The sequence below is a fragment of the Periplaneta americana genome, chromosome 1 (assembly GCF_040183065.1).
Source record: "Periplaneta americana isolate PAMFEO1 chromosome 1, P.americana_PAMFEO1_priV1, whole genome shotgun sequence".
In the NCBI taxonomy this organism is placed as follows: Eukaryota; Metazoa; Arthropoda; class Insecta; order Blattodea; family Blattidae; genus Periplaneta; species Periplaneta americana.
In genome coordinates this window covers 167,103,404-167,120,516 of record NC_091117.1, presented here as the reverse complement: position 1 = coordinate 167,120,516, position 17,113 = coordinate 167,103,404, and the positions used below count along the sequence as shown (strand labels likewise).

Sequence of the window (17,113 nt, the reverse complement as noted above, 5' to 3'; positions counted from 1 at the left end):
CAATATTTATTTATTTATTTATTTATTTATTTATTTATTTATTTATTTATTTATTTATTTATTTATTCTGGTGTAGTTAAGGCCATCAGGCCTTCTCTTCCACAACACCAGGAATACAAATACAATAACAGAAATAAAAAGGAAAAAAAAACACTATAAACGAAGTAAAGTCACACAAAAATATACACAGGTTGCAGTCACACAAACTTTAAATGAGTCCTTATTCTCAAACATCCTTAATCTCTGTTCCTCTCTCAGAGTCCAAGTTTCACAACCATAAAGAACAACCGGTAATATAACTGTTTTATAAATTCTAACTTTCAGATTTTTTGACAGCAGACTAGATGACAAAAGCTTCTCAACCGAATAATAACAGGCATTTCCCATATTTATTCTGCGTTTAATTTCCTCCCGAGTGTCATTTATATTTGTTACTGTTGCTCCAAGATATTTGAATTTTTCCACTTCTTCGAAGGATAAATCTCCCAGGGGCGTATTTTGCGGACTACCGGTGCTACCGGCGGTAGCCCAAGGAAATTACAAAAGAAAAAGTTTATAATATAACATAATGTAATAATTTTGTATTATTAGTTTTACCATAGTAATTAAAATTAAAGTAATTGTTAGATTTATATGCGCTCTCTGCTCTCGAAAAGAAACAAGTTGTCAAGGCGGCATCGCTGGAGAAACCGCTTGCTACGTGAGGTAGCCTGTGACCGTTTCGCTCACGCTGTCCTTCGCACAACTGCCCGTCCCCCCCGCTCCCTCCTGTTTCCATCGTGCACTGTAGGCGGGCGAGTTGCCGCTCTCATGATCGGTTTCTTCGCAGGCGCGAAGCAGCAATACGCTTAGTACGTTAGCAATTGAATGTGATTGTGTTCTTGCAGTGCATTATTTTAAATCTGTGATTTGTTCGAGTGTCTAAGAGTTATATTAATTGTGAATTATTAAGTTTTTAATTTCCCAGTTAAGTGATATTGTGAAAAATATGGCAGAACAAGTTTCTGGAGAGGTTTGTGTTGAAAATGACTGTGTAATAGAAGGTTTATTAAAAGTGCCTTTTTAACCGTCGTACATAACAACGAGAAAGTTGAAATTGTGAAAATGGAAAGACCAACTCCTGAGTTAAATTTGTCCATGGACGTAAAAGAAAAACAGCGAGAGTACACACGCCATTTCACTTCAACATCATATGGTAAGTGGAATTGGTTGTGTGGTACTTCTAAACTGTCTAAACTATTTTGCTGGCCATGTTTGTTATTTAGCCGCGAAACTAATGTGTGGTCAAAAGAGGGGTTTTCTAATATGAACTCCCTTCGAACGGCAGTCCTAGAATACGACAAATTAAAAGCTCATATTTGTAGTAGCATGAACTTTGCAAATTTTGGGAAGACAAGAATTGATTTACAGCTAGATAAGCGAAAAGCTCTACACATCAACCAACACAATGCTCTTGTGAAAAAAAAATCGGGAGATTTTACTGCGTCTTATTAACGCAGTCTGCTTTCTAGGAAAACAAGAATTGGCTTTTCGGGGTCATAACGAGAGTGTGGAATCAGACAATATAGGAAATTATATTGAATATTTAAGTTCCTTAAGTGAATTTGACCATTTACTGGCCAATCATCTTGAGAGTTCAACAGTATTTCGTGGTACTTCTCTCGCAATTCAGAATGACTTAATATTTGCTATAAGTGGGGTTATGATAAAGAACATAAAACCTTTTGTGGCCATTGTTGTTGATGAAACAAGTTACTGCTCTAATCAGAGTCAATTATCCACTGTTTTAAGATACGTCGACAGTACTGCCAATGTTCAAGAACGGTTTATAGGATTCACAAATGTCAGTTCGGACAAAACTGCTGCTGCTTTGTTTCAGCATGTGGAAGGTGTTATAGCAGAATACAATGTCGGCAATAAGTTAATTGCACAGACATACGATGGTGCTTCAGTTATGGCGGGAAATATTAATGGCTTAAAAACAAAAGTTCAAGAAAAGTATCCTCAAGCACTATTTGTCCATTGTTACAGCCATGTTCTCAATTTAGTTTTGCAACAAACTACTTCATCCATTCCAGAATGCCGCATTTTTTTTCAAAACACTGTCGGGTTTTGCTGCATTTTTCTCATCATCTCCTAAAAGATAAGAAAACTCAAGGAATTTATGAACAAGAAACTCCCAAAAGTAGCACCAACTAGATTAAATTTTACATCTCGGCTTGTAAATACAATAAAGGAATACAGAGAAAAACGGACTGCTTTCTTTAAAAATATCATTTGTAATGACTCTGAAGAAAACTGGGATGATGCTGTAAATGTGCAGGCTCAAGGATATTTGAATTTTTTCACACAGTTTCAGAATATATTTCTTCTTGAAGTCTATGCTAGAGTGTTCGCACATACAGATGTGCTCTACAATATTCTTCAGACAAAAAGTCTAGACATAGCATACTACTCGCAAGAGGTATCAAAGTTAAAAAAAAAATACTATATCCGAATTCAGACGTAGTGGGTTTCCGTCCATATGGAGTAATATGGAAAATGAAAATTCTTCAGCCAATACAATGGAACCACCATTAAAGCGAAGAAAAGGAGATGATGAATTGAAATACAGGCAGCTGTACTACAGCATACTAGATCGTATGCACATGGAAATTACTGACAGATTTTCTGATTATGGAAAGCTTCAGTTCACACATCTTCTAGAATCTCAAAAATGTTCTGCTTATAGAGAAAACTTCCCGAATGAGGCACTAAACAAATTATTTCAGTCCTATAACAGTCACTTTGATCAAGTACGTTTGAAAAATGAATTAAGTGTAATATATTCAGCAGAAGTCTTTGATTTTTCGAACAAACCTATCCATGAAATATTATCTGTCATATATGAAAACCAGCTGAACCAAGTTATTTCTGAAGTCCTTAAATTGGCAACATTAATTGTGACAATACCAGCTACGTCAGCATCGGTAGAAAGAACATTTTCTGCGTTGAAGAGAATAAAATCCTACTGTAGATCAACTCATACACAAGAACGTTTATCCGGCTTGGCACTAATATCCATTGAAAACTCATTTCTACAGAAACTTTGCAAGTGGTCCAACTGCAATTTCAAGGACGAAGTCATCAACGTATTTTCGTCCCAATCAAGATGTCTGGAATTCACATAAATATGTAAGGAATTTTATTATAGGGATTTTAAAATATATTTTGTGTAATAATAGGGTCAGTGGTAGCCCAAACCCTTTAACCAGTATACGCCACTGAAATCTCCAATTTTTATGTTTCCATTTCGTACAATATTTTGGTCACGAGACATAATCATATACTTTGTCTTTTCAGAATTTACTTCCAAACCTATCGTTTAACTTGCTTCAAGTAAAATTTCCGTGTTTTCCCTAATCGTTTGTGGATTTTCTCCTAACATATTCAAGTCATCCGCATAGACAAGAAGCTGATGTAACCCGTTCCTGATGGCATATTCTAGAGCAAAGTTAAAAAGCAAAGGTGATATGCACCTCCTTGCTTTAGCCCGTAGTGAATTGGAAAAGCATAAGATAGAAACTAGCCTATACGGACTCTGCTGTAAGGTTCACTAAGACACATTTTAATTAATCGAACTAGTTTCTTGGGAATACCAAATTCAATCAGAATATTATATAAAACTTCTCTCTTAACCGAGTCATATGCCTTTTTGAAATCTATGAATAACTGATGTACTCTTATACTCCCATTTTTTCTCCAATATCTGTCGAATACAAAACATCTGATCAATAGTCTATGTATTACGCCTAAAACCACACTAATGATCCCCAATAATTTCATCTATGTACGGAGTTAATCTTCTCAAAAGAATATGGGACAAACTTTTATACGACGTCAACAAAAGTAATATTCCTCGAAAGTTATCACAGTTAGTCTTGTCCCCTTTCTTGACACTTTAACAATTTATGTAAATAGTAGCTACGCTGAAAGTCTAATGACAGAATGTATATAATTAATAATGGCACCGTTGATTTCTGAATTTTGCAATTTTTAAATATAGCCTATAGTCTACTTCTTAGCTCTCGAACTTTGTGAATTGAAACAAGAAGCAGAGAGAAATTCAACAAGCTCGGAGGAACAGGTAAACATGGGCCTACAGTTTAAGGAGCTCAGTGAAGACATGCCCTAACTTGATGCACTGATCGAAAGTTTATTACACGCAAAATTTCCTTTGCTGAAGATCGCAACAAGCTGTTCGAAATAGAACCGTAATTAGTCCATACAGCATTTTTCTTTACTTATCATAGTACCACATGTCTTATTCCTACTGGGGCTAAATAGATCTGAGACGTGAACAATGCAATTTTTTTAAGTAACACATAAAAACGTTTATTTCATAAAATTAACTGCATTTAAGAGTACTACGTTATGTAACGTTATGAGGTTGTGTTCATACGTTAGTTTTCAAGTTGATACTGACCACTACAGTCACAATACGATACACGGTCACCGCAGAATGTTGATTCATCGTTTTACCATCCTTAACATCTAGGGCATTCATTAGACCAGCCTTCCAATTAGCCACATGTTCTTTTTTCAATGCAGTGTTTTCTAAGATGGTCACAGTCTCCATTTCCATTTCGAACTCCATCATACTCTTCCCGTTGCTTTCAATATTGATGGGTCCATAGGAATATGGTTCTGAAACCTAAAATCAGAAACGTTATTCAGAGAATGTATTGACTTTCAATTCGAGACAGAAGAAGATATCATATGACAGACAAAAATAAGATACATAGATCATGTGTGAAGACTAAGAGGTAGACGGAAAATAGGAAAAATTGGAGAATGCTGGATTTGCAGTGAAAAATCTGCCCTTTGGCAGAACACTATGAATGAATATATTGACTTTCACTGATAATAGAAGAATAGGTTGTTTAATAACACTTTCATCTGCTCACAGTGTAATGCTAACTCTCTATCCAATCATACCACAGTCTAGTATATACAGTCACGAAGCTTGAGTTGCGAGGGTTCTAGAAACAATAGACTGTGCCGGTACTATTTCGCATTGACTGTAATGAGGCGATATTAGCGATCCTGGTGGTTAGCAACTATATATGGATGCATATTTACTACGTATTGAGCTTCGTGACTATATATACTAGACTGTGATCATACATGAATCCTATTTGTTTGTCTGCCTGTCCGTAACATTCAAAGTTTTTTTTAAACAGGTATGTTTATTTGCCACTAAGGCATGATTAAACTTAAATGTAACAATTACCGAAGTGAATGCGTCCGCTAAGTTTAGACTTCTCGTAATAGGAGTGTTCTCATCGTAATCGTTGCAGGTGACATACTCCTTCCGGTAACCTTCTCCGTTGTCGTCAATAAGTTTCCTATATTAAAACAGAACAGTTTCACAGTTATCTTATGAAGTTGTCACAAAGATGATAAATGTTATCTTTAACATTAGTTGCAAATGCTTTTCCATTATACATCTTAAACCAGTCTTGTCAAGGGCATCGGCCTCTACGAGATGGTTGTGGCGAGCGCGGCAATCATAGCAACAGTCTCCTGGTGACGTCGTCGAATACGGTCCGGGATCGATGTAGGCACTGATACCTATAAAAATAAACTACTACGAACTGCTCCTTGGGAAACTTACAAATGTCACAGCATTCTTACGTTCAGTTTACGATACTATACGTAAAGTTCAGAGCTTTGTGCTCAATACGTTCGTTCATGTTTACGAGGGCTATTCATAAAGTAACTTCAGTTTATTTTTTACAAACCTGTGAATGACGTTACAGAATTGGGTTACAATACGTTTGAAAGTATACACTCTAGTTTATTTTTCCACATAGTTTCCAGTCACATTGAGACACTTGTCGTAGCGTTTGACGAGCTTTGAAATTCCGCAATCGTAGAATTCGGCCGCCTATGACTGAAGCCAATCTACGACGCTGGTTTTCAACTCTTCGTCATCGTCAAAGAGCTTCGAGCCAAGCCACGTCTTCATGTGCATGAAGAGATTGTAATCGCTGGGCGCCAAATCTGGGCTATAGGGAATTGAACTCTTGCAGTTTGGTCGCAGTACGACGCGATGTATGCGACCAAGCGTTGTCATGCAGGAAAATCACCCCAGAGCTCAACATGCCACGACGTTTCTTTTGAATGGCCCTTTTCAAGTTTGTTAGTGTGTTACAGTAACGCTCAGCGTTAATTGTGGCATTCCTCTCCAAGAACTCCACTAGCAAAATTTCTTTTCTGTCCAAGAAGACAGTTGCCGTGAGTTTCCTCGTGGAAAGTGTTTGACGACACTTTGTGGGTTTTTTTTTTTTTTTTCGGGGAGTGAGTATGGCCCCATTGCATTGATTGAAACTTTGTTTCTGCATTCACATACCGCACCCAAGTCTCATCTCCTGTCACAATCTGATCGAGAATAGCATCACCTTCTCTTTCGTAACGCTCAAGAAAGGACAGTGCTGCTCCCATCCGCTGAACCTTTAGTTCCTCAGAAAGGAGTTTAGGCACCCATCTGGCAGAAAGTTTCCGGTAGCCCAAATCTTCGGTAGTCACTTCGTACAGAAGAGTACGACTAATCTGTGGAAAATCCTCACTAAGCTCCGACATGGTGAACCTGAGGTTTGCTCTAACCCTTTCGTCAACCAAACGAATCAGATCTGCATTCACGATACTCGGTCGACCACTTCTCTCTTCATCATGGACATTGGTTCTCCCATTTTTTAACATAAGGCACCATTGTCTTACACCACCTTCACTCCTTACGTCTGGCCCATAAACTTCAAAAAGTTGGCGATGGATTTCACTAGCTTTACAGTTTTTGGCCACAAGAATTCTTATTACAGAACGTATCTTGCGATTGCAGCACACATTTTGACAGCACGTGGCTCAGAGAGGAACAAAGACACGACCTTGATTCTACCGCTGCTCGACGCATAGGCTACTGCTTCAAGGTACACTCCACCGCAAGAGCGGCGCCACTGTCTCTGTTGTTATGCACGCTATATGAAAACGGAAGTTACTTTATGAATAGCCCTCGTAAATAGATTCACAAAAGCCATTTACTCGGAAACTAAGAAACTAATATTAAACATACTTATTTTAAAATACCAAAGTAGTTAATTACATAATATATGATTTCCCACCTCACATAATGAATAATGCGTTCAAACTTATTATTTTAAGTATAGCAAATATTCGCTTTTTAACATCACTGAAATTACACTGATCTTACAATTCAAATGTTGTACAAGAAAGTCTCTATGTTCATAAGTATTGTACAGTATGGAATTGTACTTGACAACTGGAAGAAAAAAACCTTTCGGTTTTCACAAATTACTAAGGTTGTACATTTTTGGCACTTAAAAAACTGTAGGCCTACCATAATATTACAATAACAACGTTGTTTTATACACTTTCAAAAAAGTAAACTGAAGAAACAGTAAAACAAAAAACTTATCTTCTGAATTAGAATACAGCAATTAAATACGCTGAACCATAACCAGCCTTAAATAGAACTTTCGACATGTTTATTTCGCCGCAGTTACGTCTGTTTGTAAACGTTTGACCAATTTTTCTCGATCGTCTTCACTAGCATTTTCATATTTTCCCTTATGCTTATTTCTTAGTACTTCTGAATATTATTTTCTTTTTCATTTTCGAAAACTGTTTACAGATTAAACACTGAACATGATCCCCTGCACTTCGGCACAAAAATTCTTGTTCTGCCTTGTATGAAAATAACGTCTTCAAGATGAAGCGCTCGATTCTCCTGTGTTGCACACAGCCATCACCACGCTAAACTCCAAGCTACCTTCCAATTTGAACGTTCATTAACATGAGTCAAGCGATCTTTAACTTCAACCTTCTGGTGAGCTGTCAATGATCCGGCCATTGTAGAAAAGTCGAACCACGACTATGGCAGATACCTTCTACGACTCACTTTGACAAAGTGTCTTAAACAGATAGATTTACAGAAATTCATGTCAAAGCACTATGTAGACTACCCGCAAATCAAATCAATGGCGGATTCAGGAGAGAGATATTCAAAACTGAAATCATTTTAACAAACATTCTAAAATTAACCCTTAGAAGCCGTGCGTCCATTATAGTGGCCAGCTAGTATTATGTTCATGACGTGATATAATATGTTATAAATTTTATGTTATAGCTATATAAAATACGTCGATATTCTTTAATTTTATATAGCCTAACATTAAGGACATTGTACTTGATTAAAACAAATTTTTTTGTATTTTTTTTTCCCTAAAAAGGAGCAAAATCATTTCAACTGAAACCCTGTCAGCTTCCATGCGTACCATTACACCGATTGTTTTACATGGGCCCTCCCCATCCTTTACCACAGGCTCAATTGACTGCAGTGGCCGGGGCGCGAGCCTGCGATCTTAGACACGATATGCTGGCCGGACATATCTTGTGCGGCTTAAACCGCTCGGATAACGAACCCATACGAATTTACCCGATTATGCAGGTATACGAACTTCTGGTTAAGAGTTAGCATTTGCGTGCAATAGTGGTATAAGTCTTCCGGCTTCTATGGGCTAAAGAACATGAACTTATATTAAACTTTTCGCTTTTATTTTGTTTTAACAGCGCCCATCTCAGTATTTCGGTTGCTTACTTTAAGTGTGATATTATTTATTAATCCTATGTTTTACAATTTTCTTGCGATTTCTTAAGATTTTTTCTTTCTTCAGATACCTATATATAACGAAATGCTTGTAAATAATGTATTATTAAAAGTTTCTTGATTGATGCATATTATTATTATTATTATTATTATTATTATTATTCGCATGCTTTTCTAATGTCAATATAATCCATGAAACACTAATTTACGGACGTTTGTATGTCTAACAGTGAATATTTAATCTGTATTCAAATAATTATTTCTACAAATCTATTAACAACAATTCAATGTCTAGGTACTGATTTGGTAAAAGTAATACTTACTTACTTACTGGCTTTTAAGGAACCAGGAGGTTACTTGCCGCCCTCACATAAGCCCGCCATCGGTCCCTATCCTGAGCAAGATTAATCCATTCTCTATCATCATATCCCACCTCCCTCAAATCCATTTTAATATTATCTTCCCACCTACGTCTCGGCCTCCCTAAAGGTCTTTTTCCCTCCGGCCTTCCAACTAACACTCTATATGCATTTCTGGATTCGCCCATACGTGCTACATGCCCTGCCCATCTCAAACGTATGGATTTAATGTTCCTAATTACGTCAGGTGAAGAATACAATGCGTGCAATTCTGTGTTGTGTAACTTTCTCCATCCCTCTTAGCCCCAAATATTTTCCTAAGCACCTTATTCTCAAACACCCTTAACCTATGTTCCTCTCTCAAAGTGAGAGTCCAAATTTCACAACCATAAAGAACAACCGGTAATATAACTGTTTTATAAATTCTAACTTTCAGATTTTTTGACAGCAGACTGGATGATAAAAGCTTTTCAACCGAATAATAACAGGCATTTCCCATATTTATTCTGTGTTTATTTTCCTCCCGAGTATCATTTACATTTGTTATTGTTGCTCCAAGATATTTGAACTTCTCCACCTCTTCAAAAGATAAATTTCCAATTCTTATATTTCCATTTCGTACAATATTCTGGTCACGAGACATAATCATATACTTTGTCTTTTCCGGATTTACTTCCAAACCTATCTCTTTACTTGTTGGTAAAAGTAATAATATCTAAAACAGAAATCGTGGTCTGTCTCCCTTTTTCTTATGATATCTAAATAAGCACTGATAAATTACATGAATACAAATAAAGCACATTTATTACTTACTTACTTACTTACTTACTTACAAATGGCTTTTAAGGAACCCGAAGGTTCATTGCCGCCCTCACATAAGCCCGCCAGCGGTCCCTATCCTGAGCAAGATTAATCCAGTCTCTATCATCATACCCCACCTCCCTCAAATCCATTTTAATATTATCCTCCCATCTACGTCTCGGCCTCCCTAAAGGTCTTTTTCCCTCCGGTCTCCCAACTAACACTCTATATGCATTTCTGGATTCGCCCATACGTGCTACATGCCCTGCCCATCTCAAACGTCTGGATTTAATGTTCCTAATTATGTCAGGTGAAGAATACAATGCGTGCAGTTCTGTGTTGTGTAACTTTCTCCATTCAAAGCACATTTATTACAGTGAGATATGTAATTTTTTAAACTTTAGTTTCCACTTCAACTGGAATTAATAATTGGAATATCGAGGGGTAAAAGGAATAGTTACTAAGAAACAAACAAGCTTTTCGAAAGAAAATTTTAGATTATATTATCCATAGTGAATTTTATGTAGAGGGAAGATATTGTATTCATTTCCGTAATTCAGATATCCTCTGTGACATTTCTTGTGTGTTTTAATGGTGAAACTGGAATTATGGCATATTGAATAAAATAAACAGAGGTATTTTGGGAGCGGTATCAATATTCAAAATAAAACAAAAATCACTGAACTACGATTACTCTTGCGTGCATGTGGTCCTAGTGAAGAGCTTGCTGCCTCTAGTATCCATCATTTCGAAGTCTAATTTTATCACTAGGAATAACACAAAAATATAATTCCTACTTAGTGCCAAGTTCAGTTGCACTCATAATATTATTAAGTCAACTATTAAAAATTGAACATATACAAATTTCAGCCACGTTTTCATATTGCCATTCAATAATGTATTATTTATTTCTCCTATTTATATGCAAGATCACTTCAGAAAATAACACTGAAAGGTCTAAATATTACGTTATTTTTGTCGCACTGTTATAAACAACACACATCATCAATATCATTACAGTTTATACATTTTCATTCCTTAAGTGTATTCACTGCAATAATTTCTTATTTCCCCCCACAAGCTACACTTAAAGAATTTAACATAAACATAATTCACAAAATTTATTTTTTTTTCTGTGGACTAGATGTAACAATCTGTCATGCACAATTATTTTGGCATTTTTATGCGATGGAGTAAAATGTATAATGGGAAAGTATAACTATATGTGTCTCACATAACAGTCTAAAAACGTTAGGCTACGTAAGATATAATTTATACATCTGGAATTATTATTATTATTATATTATTATTATATTATTATTATTATTATTATTATTATTATTAATTTAATGAAGCTTTATTCAATGCGTTGAGTGGAAAAGAAATCTAAATCAAAATATTCTATGCAATTGAAAATATTATTCTTATTACACTTATGGTGGAAAATAAATGCAAGAAACAAACTATAAAGTACATTGTTTGTTACACACGAGATGAAGCAGCAGTGGGATGTACTTCAGTGATATGAATGCTTACATTATGTGACACAGTACCGTAGCGATACTATTTAGTAAAAAATATGCAGACTTCATCAGTTTCTGACCATTGCTCCTGTGCTTAGGAAGTGAGAAGTCAACCTATTATTTAAAATTCTCACTAGATTAACCAATTATTAATAGTTACTTATCATTTAATTTCCATACGCATATTTTTACTAATGTTTCCGGCATTAGTAATAACCTGGCTACTAGGATGCTTATTTCAGCAATGTTTGTAACAATTAGCATCCACAGTCAAGGTCACATTCCTTCCGCTTGTTTTCTCTTCAGTAACCAGTAATAGGAAGTACTCTACTTAAGCCTAATATGGAAGAATAAATTACAATATGGATACTAAAACAATGGCTTACCGTACACAGTAAAATAAGCAAAATAAGGCAATGTAGTTGTTTGTGAATGGGTTAGATAGAACTTTCAGTACTTATGATGTAATATTCCATACAATAGGAGTGAATATAATGAAAGAAACTTAAATACCAATAAAAGTCAATCAGCATTAAGACATTCATAGAACATTAATAAATCATAAATGGACGCATTTACAGGCACATAGACAAGGATGACAGAAAGACGGGTGAACTGGAGAACATAATTATTAGACTTCGTTGAATTGCCACACGCAGCATGCAATCAGGTTGCCGATGTACGGTAGTATAGAAGAGGTGAGCGACCTCCCGGTCTCGTAGTATAAGCAGTTCATGTTAAGAGATGTGACCGGTCCAAATATATAATATAGCAGCTACAGCTAATATATACCTATGTAAGCACTTGTTTTTTTGCATTACTGTGGTTGGAATAGTCAAAGCTTAACATTTCACTGCAGACAAGAATTCAGTCAAACATACTACAATGAGAGTGTTGCTGTTCCAAACAATTGCCACTGGAATATCCTTACCCCCGCAGCCAGTCTTGACCCGTTGGAAAACGTGGTTGGATGCTGTTAATTATTATTAAGCGAAATATTACGGCAAAGTAATGGAGGTAATTGATGCACTGGATAGCACAGACAATTCCACTGTTTTAGCTGTAAAATCATTGCCTTCTGAATAGCTATTGGAAGGTATTCTGTTCATTGATTCTAATTTTAAAATCGTGTTCAAAAGCATCACCCTGTTAGAGTCGTCAATATAGTGTATAAAGTATCACAAACCGTTATCTAAAATAACAATTCACTAATTTCAGAAAAAGTGAAATGCAAGTTGAGAAACATTATTGCTAAAAATTCTGCCTATTCACAACTTCGTATTATAAATGATGTACTATCAGGTCACGACAAGACGTCTGAAGTTGGTGTACTAAAAAGTAGTGATTTTCCGTTCTTCATATATGCACGTATTACATCATGTGTTGTTTAACGTATATTTTCCCAATAAAAAAACTGTTTAAGTGACCATCGGAGGAGGTTACTTTGCAGTCGCTCAAAATGTACGTAACTCTTCACTGCAATGCACATATTCAAGGATGATGTGAGTATATTACATTAAATTTTAAGAGTTAATATATCTCACTACAAAATAATTGTGTATTTACATGTTTATAGACGTTTCCTACTTCAATGATCATTCATTATATTTCTTGAATGCAGGATACAGGTTTTATTGTAACCGTAGTATACTGCTCAGTGTTTACGTAAGAGGCATATTCCATCCGTTGCACGCCCCCTTCTCATACAGACTATACCGCGTGCGTAGTAAACCTTACGATTCTCGTGGCAATTCCACGAAGTCTAATAATTATAAATGAATAGTTGGGATGGATGGATGGATGGATAGAAAGACTGAGTGGATGAAAGGATGGATAAACGGATGGAAGGAATGATATATGGATGATTGTATGAGTGGTGTGTATATATGTATGTATATGTATATATATATATATATATATATATATATATATATATATATATAGAGAGAGAGAGAGAGAGAGAGAGAGAAGTTTAATCACAGTCTACTATATACAGTCATGAAGCTTGAGTTTTGAGGGTGCTAGAAACAATAAACTGTGACGGACTATTTTGCATTGCCTGTAATGAGGCGATATTAGCGATCCTAGTGGTGAGCAACTGCCTAATGTTTGCATATTTACTACGTATTGAACTTCGCGACTGTATATACTAGACTGTGGTTTAATTCTGTTAACTCACTTAGTTGCTATAATTGTTCTTAAAGCGACATCAAAGTAAAAGGCGTTAGAGATCTCTGGAGTTTTACTTAGTCCAAATTGATCCGTCAGAGCTTTGAATCTTTCGGTGTACTGCGGATTTGGTGTAGGCTTCACGTAGAATACTGTCGCGTTGTAGCATTTGCATGTTATGCTATTGCTCTCCTGAAACGCACGAAAATCATTAAAATATAGTCAACTAATGTGTTCGATCATTTTTTTTCTTATATTAGGCATTTGTGTCCCTCTCAGTAGTTTTGACCTTCTCTCTTTGCCCTTTACGTCAATTTCAGACACAGGAGACCAGCCTTGCAGAACTGTAACAAATCGTGATATGAGAATAAAAAGGTTCTATTTACACTTTTCATGGAAACTGAGTTATGGGTAACATATTATTGCAAATAGGCTAATATAGTTGAGACTCAGATTTAACTATACTGCAAATTTTATGTCCATAACTTATTAATTTAGTTTGTTACATAGAGATCGGTAAAAAAAAAAGGTTCAACCACAGTCTACTATATACAGTCACGAAGCTTGAGTTTTGAGGGTGCTAGAAACAATAGACTGTGACGGTACTATTTTGCATTGCCTGTAATGAGGCGATATTAGCGATCCTAGTGGTGAGCAACTATCTAATGTTTGCATATTTACTACGTATTAAGCTTCGCGACTGTATATACTAGACTGTGGTTCAACTCCAAAATAACTTTCAATTTCGAGCAAAAAGTTCTATCTACATTATACAGACATACCAACCTTTTCATAGTCTGCTGCTGGAACGGACTACTTTAACAGCTTATGAGAATGTTTTTTACCCCTGTATTTCCTTCAATATCGAACATGTTAATAATTGAGACGGTAGCCGGAAAAAGAACCCATAAGCAAAAGTCATGTTTTGAGGAAACAAAGATTGAAAGATTTATTTTTATGTAATTGCGATTTGAATGCACTTTTACCAACAGTAATCTCACTAGACGTTTTGATTTATCTAGAGAAAATCAAAACTCGAGTGGGATTTAATTGACTATTACACGATTAGAAGAAAGTATATAAAAATTAGAAGTAACGAAGTACTCCAATACAATAAAATATTAATTGATTTACGAAAATACAACTGTCTTCAAATGTATTATTGTACCATCTCAACATTACAAATATTACGCTAGATGCATGCTAGATGGCAGTAGTGTCTTTATACAGACACTGTAATGATTACTATTCAATAAATCTTAATATTAAACAATCTCTGATACGTGACTATCCATAATATCATATAGCAGAAGTTCTTTTTATCCTCTCAGAGCAGAAGCTATAACATAACCTAACTAATATACACAAGTGTTAGAAAAGTTTTAATTAACGACGATGACATAAAAAATAAACAAGAATAATTTTAAAAGGAATAATTATTGAATGTACAATTTTCAAATTTGAATGTGGTTGGTGGTTCAATTGATGTTATATTGGACGTGTGCGTAATAGAAGTGGAACTCGTTGATTTAGGCCTACATGGTGTATTCAACTTATTCAGAATTTCAGAATGAATAATTTTAAAAGGAATAATTATTGAATGTACAATTTTCAAATTTGAATGTGGATGGTGGTTCAATTGATGTTATATTGGACGTGTTCATAATAGAAGTGGAACTCGTTGATTTAGGCCTACATGGTGTATTCAACTTATTCAGGATTTCCGAATGGTGCTCTTCATTTATTTGTAAATCGGATTTCAGAAGATGCATAGGTATGATCAATGATTTTTATTAATTCTTGTTCTTGAATGCCAATGCGAGTCATATTTGAAACTGCTGTGCATCGACTGGAGTGGTTTGTAATTTTATACATATTTTTGACGTCCAGACCAGCGCAGTTTCAAATATTGGCAAACAAAGAAACAAATGCTAGGGACGCGATAAATTAAACAAATGCTAGGGACGCGATAAAATTAAACAAATGCTAGGGACGCGATAAAATTGTGCGATAGGCAGCCATGATTGGTTGAAATACGTCCTTTCGTACCGTTTTATTGGTCAAAAGTAGTATGACGTAGTAAGAGTGTAATAGTCAAAATAACAATTTGCATACTGTTACAACAATATAGTATTTGTCTACATATTTTTGTTAAATAATGCATTTCGACCTTAATGGTGTTATATATATATATATATATATATATATATATATATACAGGGCTATCATTTCAAAACTTCCCAGTCTAAATAACTAATTATTTAAACTGAATTCAATTTAAACAAAAAACACGTCAATTTAGATATTGAGCGGGAAGTCTGAAATCAGGCTTAATTGCATTTTAGATTTCACCCCCACCCTCAGCCACCCCGCTTTAGAAATTTCAAGTGGCACCCCTATATTTAATTTATTGGTCTGACTCAATATTTTGAGTTTGCCCTGCGACACAGAATAGCTCACAATAACATTTAAAATGAAAAATTATATAAAAGAGTTTCAGACAAAATTGATTAAGACATAAGAAAAAAAATAGAACCAAATATAATTTAAATTGAATGTACACCATAAAGATGCTGACGAAATATCGCTACAGAAAATTTTATTATGGTGGTGACGATGACATCTTGAAGATCTCTCGTCAGCTTGTATTTTTCCCCTCCACTGTAAGTTTATTTCACTCAAAGATATCAGAACGCATCGCCACCACAGCGAGATGATGTTTAGAAAATTAAGTCCATTTTCGCCCACACTTCTTTGTTATACATCTTCCGAGAAGTATAGAGTTGAAATGCGAACCATAATTCTTTTTAAAGTCAGTTATTTAACGATGCTATACCAACTGTGTGACTATTTCTGTGGAATCGATAAAAGTAAGGTAATATTTTTGCGAGATGGATCCAGGAATTTGGCATAGGATTAGGTGGCATTCGCCATAAATTTACAGTTGGGGAAAAGCAACGCGGTAACCGAACACAGGCCCAAGCTCAGCCTCGGTGGCTCACAATAAGTGATTGGCTACCGTGTATCCGAAATCATAATAAAATATCAGCACTCACCATGGTGATACCGTGCCAGGCGAACTGCCTGTCAAAGAACCCGTTTTCCTCAGCGCCGTCCAGCACCGCTTTGATGGTGTCGATGCGCCCCAGAATGAAGTAGTTGAAGATATCGCGCTCCCTCAGGCGCTTCAATTGCCCTTCGGTGTTTCCCATGTCCACCTTCACGATCATGTGGCGTGTGGGGATGTTCTGCAGCAGCGATTTGTACTTGTGATCCATTACTGTCGAACAAAACAAAACTCGTAGAATACGATATCTAAATCATACATTATGGTGGCCTTCATTCTATGTCTTGCTTTGGCTGTCAGAGAAGCATCCGATGTCACGATACCTTGTTCTCCAGATGTTTCTGAATGAAGTCTGGCCTAAAACAAGGAACTTTGTGCAGCAACAAACTAAGTGATGTGGTTGGTAATTTTGCCTACATGGCTCAGAGTTCTTTCGCCACTACAAATTTACTATACGAAACCTTCATTCAGCTTTTCTTGCGATACAATTCCTGATAATTACTTTGACTCTGCTTAAACTGGTGATATA

The 17,113-nt window shown here is 35.7% G+C and overlaps 1 protein-coding gene across 4 annotated transcripts in view; it reads right to left on the bottom strand.

Annotated features, from left to right (window-relative positions):
* The window catches only part of Ir25a (ionotropic receptor 25a), a 98,326-nt gene that overhangs the window by 28,185 nt on the left and 53,028 nt on the right, over positions 1-17,113 (bottom strand). For all 4 annotated transcript variants that reach the window (XM_069831571.1, XM_069831562.1, XM_069831554.1 and 1 more), the window contains 4 exons: positions 16,574-16,797; positions 13,528-13,709; positions 5,273-5,387; positions 4,466-4,693 (listed from right to left, as the gene is read on the bottom strand). In XM_069831571.1, coding sequence (XP_069687672.1) covers positions 4,466-4,693; positions 5,273-5,387; positions 13,528-13,709; positions 16,574-16,797 — 749 coding nt within the window. The remainder of the gene's footprint in view (positions 1-4,465; positions 4,694-5,272; positions 5,388-13,527; positions 13,710-16,573; positions 16,798-17,113) is intronic.